Here is a 6057-nt window from a genome sequence, read left to right as displayed (position 1 = left end):
ACTTGAGGACTTTGATTAAGCTTCTTGTTTGAGAGTGTATCTACAAATATTTTTAAATTTAACTAATTTGTGTTCTAATAATATTTTTGAAAATTTAACTAACTTTTATTTGTAATAATTTTAACATATGTCCTTTAAGATATATAATAACTAAACCCTTAATAAACACACAATAAATACATTAGAAAATTAATTTTACCTCATTTTTTATGATTTTTTTTTAAATTATTGATAACTTTAACTTGCGCTCTTAGCTAATTCTTGAAATTATTAAAAGTGTGAGTATTAATCTGGATGTGAAGAATTAATAAATGAAAAGATGCACATGGTATTAGCATAGGAAATTAATTTGTGGAAGGCAAGTTGGCCATTGGTTTCTTAAGACAAATTAGAGAAAATTCGCCACAAATCATAATCATACCAAGTGTCACACACAATACAATTGCTACCTTTCATTCTTCCACATAGATTACTACTTAATTAACTAAATATCACATCTTAGTTCTTAATTCTATTTACACAGAACTACTTTATTTATTTATTTTGGTCTGTTTCACATGTTATATATATATATAGGTTGGGTTACAATGGACCCTTAAGAAAACTAACACAGATTCTTTTCCATGAGTCCTTATCTGGCTCCCACATTGCAACCTTAAGCCTTGACTCCATAGCAAAATCTTGGTGGATATAATTGTGTTGAGTAAGACGGTCAATGAGATGAAAAAGAATGTCTTTTGTGTATTCAGGATGCCCTTGAATTCCCATTATATGATCTCCATATCTAAACATTTCAATTCCTGTCTTTTCTGACCATGCTATCACCTCTGCTTTTGGAGGCAACTCCCATATCTACCATTCATTCAACATTCCAAATCAGTCCTATTTAGTAACAGAGGGTTATTTACGTAAAAATATCTTCATATGAAGATGATATTACGAACCGTCAAATAATTCAATTAAATATATCAAATTATTTAATAGTTTACAATAGCATCTTTACATGAAGACGCACAACAGAGAAAAAGAGAGAGTTCGTCACAAACCTCGTCACGATGGCATTCAATTATAGAGAGCTTTGATGGAAGCTTGAGAGATGAAGATGATGACAAGTTTACGGTTCTGATACCAATGTCCCAACCGGATGGAGAGCGACACACTTTCCCTCCCAATGCACGACCAAGTATCTGATTAAACCATGATTGATTCATTAGGAAAATGTTAATTCAAATGTAAGACAAGAACAAAGAAAAAATATTGGTTAATTCATTGTATCAACCGACCATTGCCAACACAAATGTGAATTATGCTTAAAAGAAGCATGTGAAAATCCAACAAATCACGCGTAATAACACTAATCATTACTCATAAACGAAAGTGAAATGCAAATAAAGCACGTGTCATTGGGTTGGCATATGTCTTCTTAGTTCATACGAAAACAACTTTACCTTTTTTTCATAATTATGCTAAGATCAGTATGCATCAGCATCTAACAACTTTCGGTGTTAAAAATAATAAGCCAAAAAAAATTATCAGTAGAATGATAATCTTCTAATTTCCTTTTCATAATCTGTTGGACCATTAATTTCCTCTTGTTTTAGAATCTTTCTCTGTAGCATTGATTTTTCCCTTTATCCAAACAAAGGCAGACCACAAATTAACAAGCGGTATGGTGAGTAGTAATAATACCAATGAACAGGACCACATCGAAAAGGAAATTGGAACTAAAAATTATAGTAGACATTCCGATAAAGATTTTATAATTGTTTTCGTGTGAAAATTTTTTTGACTCTTGGATAATAAATTATGAAATTAAATTTTGATATGTTATAAAAATATTTTTATTTAAAGTGTAGTGAAATAAATAAATTGCACTTTTAGTTAAAATCTTCATTTGGTAGTTATAAAAAATTATTGAAAAAAGTGAAAATTCATGTGAAGTGGACTTCATATAAAGTTGATATCTAAGAGCTATTAAATGAAAATTTAGTCAAATTAGTCAAATCATCTAATGGTTTTTGAGTATGAAAATTTAGTCAAATCAATCAAATTATCTAACGGTTCTCGAGTATCTAACGATTCTCGAGTATCAACTTCACGTAAAGTCGACTGCACCTGAGTTCTACCTTTCAAAAATTTCAAAATAGAATCTCAACAAATTTTCCATGTGAAGATTGGAATGACACAGATTCTGACCTGAGGGGACCAACCAATGGGACAACACAATTCCTAATCCACAATAACCCTTCTCATCATTCCCATATATATTCTTAAATCTACCCTAGGATGACATCACGTGTTTTATTCCCATGCTTAAATTCACTGTAAAATGGACTAAACACTATTCTAATTCGCGGGTATCCAATCGGAATGAATTATTAACCGGACCACCTGACCCAGAAAGGATATCTAGCAACTTGATCCGTCCAACTCACACTTTTAATATATAAAAGCATGTTCATATAAATATAGATTTACAATTCAGGTACAGTTGGATTAAGAGATCGATTTAGGGTGTATTTAGAATTTGATCAGGAGTTTAAACCTGCGAACAAAGTTAAGAAATAAGATAGAACCTAAACCGAATCTATTACTAGTCCTAATCTTATTCAATTCCTCTCCACATTCATATATTCAATTATCCATTAACACTGTAACAAAAATATTTTTTTTATATCTATTATGTGAATGATTATTTAACATAATATATGTGATAACCAAAATTAAATTCATTGCAAAATCGTATAATAATAATAATAATCATGAATTATCGTAAGATTAATAGCTACCTGGTGACCAAAGCAAATGCCAAGAACCTTCTTGTTGATGGAGTTGAGTTTTTGAAGGAGGTTAAGGAGTTGATGGATCCAAGGGTCATTGCCATGTGCGTCGTTGCAACTGCCAGTGATCACGAATCCGTTATATAATGCCAGCTCATCATCATCGGGAAACTCACCACGCGCCACCCTGTACACGTCCCACCTTTCACCTTCCTCCGCCAGCATTCTCACAAAAACCCCAAAATACCCTCCGTACTTCTTCCTCACCAACTCTGAATCCTCCGCGCACAGCAACACCCCAAACCTCTTCTTCTCCATCTCTTGCTCCATTCTCTCTTCTCTCTGCTAATGATTAAGCAAAGGAAGCAAAAAGAGAGAAGAGAGAAGGTTGGGTATAACAGGTGTTGTGAGCTTGCGGGTAATGGCAACGTTCGAAGAATGTTGCGTTTTTTTTTTTATAAAGGTTGAGGCTATGAAAATGGCCACGTTTTTCTACGTTAATTACGATATTGTCACCGTTCTGATTTCATTAAAAAATAAATAAAATGCGATGGCATTAAACAGATTTTTGGTTTGCATTTACCGAAAATAAACGTGAATGTGGTCGTGAAAATGGGGAAGGGAGTAAAACCTGGCATGTTCTTAAAAGTGGCACGGATCAGTTCATGCTTGAATGTTACAACTTATAAGGGTATACCTGGAACCAAATTTTTTTACCAGAATTTCAAACCTATTTTTAAGGTTTTGACTCTCAATATTTTGTGTCCCGTTCAAACAATATAATATATTATATTATCTCTGACATAATAAAATTTAACTTTAAAATAAAAGAATACTACGATGTTTACATCTTTTGTCTTACAAGCAGTCTTAAATGTATACTAATATATCATCATCATTAGCTATAATTTGTGTTAATCACTTTGTGTCTATATTATATATTACAGATTATATATATGTTTCTAAAACCTGAAAAACAAAGATTTTTACTAATATATGGCCGAAGACAGAAAATAATAATAATAATAATAATAATAATAATAATATCAATTCAACTAGGTATCTTTTAAAAATTGTACAATATTCAATCTTTTATTACAATAATTTAAAAAAAATAAAATAAATACATCTAAAAATTATAAATAAAATTAGTATCTTTTTAAAATTAAATACACATTCAAAATATAAACTAAATAAAACTAAAAATTAAAATTAAAATTTTAAATTTCTATTTCTATTTAATTATTAACATATTATAATTTAAATACATATCTAAAAATCAAATTATTCAAAATTCAAAATTTTAATTTTAAAATTCTAAAATAAACCTTAAACCATCTATTTATTAAGTAAACTCGTACAAAACATTCAAAGAAGCAGAGTGTCATGTTTGCCCCACATCGAAAATCCAGAAAAGTCATTCTCCGCCGGCATCCGCGCCACCTTCCTCTTCTACGCTCATTCTCGACGCTGCCTTCCTCCTTCTCGACGCTCATTCACAATGCCGCATTCTCCGTCGTCAACACTCATCTTCGTCGCAGCCTTCCTTTTTCTCGTCACCGTTCTTCTGCATTAACGTCGTCGTTCGTCCACGCCGAAAACTTACCTAAGATTTGGATGAATCTCTCACACAATTACTTTTTTTTATTATTCTGTATAAATTTTGTATTTTTTTTTGAAATAAAAAATCAAATAAAATGGCCTGAAGAGATTTCATATATATTGCAATGTTAAATTATTTTTGCATGTGCAATTTTTGTATTTTAAAAGTGTTTCAAAAATATTTTCCGTATAACTTCATAATTTTAAATGTGTTACAATTGTTTTTTAATGTTTAAATTTAAATTTAAGATTTAAGATTTTGGATGTATTTCAAAAATATTTTTTGTATAATTTAATAATTTTAGATGTGTTACAATTGAAAAAGAAACTATAATTAAAAATATTTTAGTTTGTGTATATAATTATATTCGATCATTCATCACTAAAAATCATAAAATAGTTTATCAAAGGTACAATAAGTAAGGAATTAATTTCTTTTAAATGCATTGACTTTGAATTTTTTTTTTTTTTTTGTAGCATAATAGAAGAAAGAAGAAAATTGTGTTATAGAGAGAGATAGAACGTACAAGAAGAAAATATAACTAACTATGAAATGGGTAGGAAGTTAGAGAAATTTTAATTTTTAAAATTTAAATTAATCTTAATTATAAATGTATATCCTAAAAAATAGGAATATGTTTTAATTAAAAAATAATTAAATAATATTAAAAATTGATCAAAGACTGAATTTTGTTGTACAAGTAACATTTTTCTAATAATATAACATTTGTATCAAGAAGTAAATATTCAAATCAGTATTTACGATAAAATCATTTTTGGTTTGCTTTAATTTTTTACTTAGATTTTTTTTCTTATTTGTTTTATGTTAAAAATTTTTATTTTTGAATTTTGTTGTACAATTAACATTTTCCTAATAATATAACATTTGTATCAAGAAGTAGATATTTAAATCAGTATTTACGATAAAATCATTTTTGGTTTGCTTTAATTTTTTACTTAGATTTTTTTTCTTATTTGTTTTATGTTAAAAATTTTTATTTTTGAATATTATTGTACAAGTAACATTTTTCTAATAATATAACATTTGTATCAAGAAGTAGATATTCAAATCAGTATTTACGATAAAATCATTTTTGGTTTGCTTTAATTTTTTACTTAGATTTTTTTTCTTATTTGTTTTATGTTAAAAATTTTTATTTTTAGTTCAATAAAAATTGAATTCTAGACCTTTAAGTGATAAAAACTTTGATATCGTATCATAAAACAATTTTTTTTTTCAAAAACTTTCATCTAATAGAATCACACACATTAATAATAATTATATCTTTAACAGTATTTAATGAATTTTAAATTGAAAATTTTGGTTCACAATAATTTTTTATTGCTTTGAATGTTGTTGAGAATTACTCTATGAGACAAATTGATTTTTTTTTTGTCAATTCCGATCAAATTTCTAATATTTGTATTAGACAAATAAATTTATGACAAATCTTATTATAAGACAACTAAGTTTTAAAAAATATCATTACAATATAAATCAGTCTCCTTCAAAAAGACAGAAAAATAAATCTGTCTAACATAATAATTCACAAAATTTTAAGACAAAAAACTATTCTAAAAAAATATTTCATTTGAAAATTGAAATTGATTGGAGATTTATGTATTTATACCTTATTCTAAAAGTAATAAAAATTATTATATTCATATAAAAATT

At 27.8% G+C, this 6057-nt stretch overlaps 1 protein-coding gene across 1 annotated transcript; it reads right to left on the bottom strand.

Moving 5' to 3' along the window:
• Positions 1-338: 338 nt before the first annotated feature.
• On the bottom strand, positions 339-3197 carry LOC130956082 (gamma-glutamyl peptidase 5-like). The gene is made up of 3 exons (XM_057883110.1): positions 2790-3197; positions 1047-1187; positions 339-852 (listed from the first exon to the last, which is right to left on the bottom strand). The coding sequence occupies exons 1-3, from the start codon at positions 3108-3110 to the stop codon at positions 583-585; spliced, it is 732 nt and encodes a 243-aa protein (XP_057739093.1). The 5' UTR covers positions 3111-3197; the 3' UTR covers positions 339-582.
• Positions 3198-6057: the final 2860 nt, after the last annotated feature.

Source organism: Arachis stenosperma, chromosome 10 (genome assembly GCF_014773155.1).
Source record: "Arachis stenosperma cultivar V10309 chromosome 10, arast.V10309.gnm1.PFL2, whole genome shotgun sequence".
NCBI lineage: Eukaryota > Viridiplantae > Streptophyta > Magnoliopsida > Fabales > Fabaceae > Arachis > Arachis stenosperma.
The sequence above is the reverse complement of the archived record's forward strand: the minus strand, read 5'-3'. Positions and strand labels throughout refer to the sequence as shown.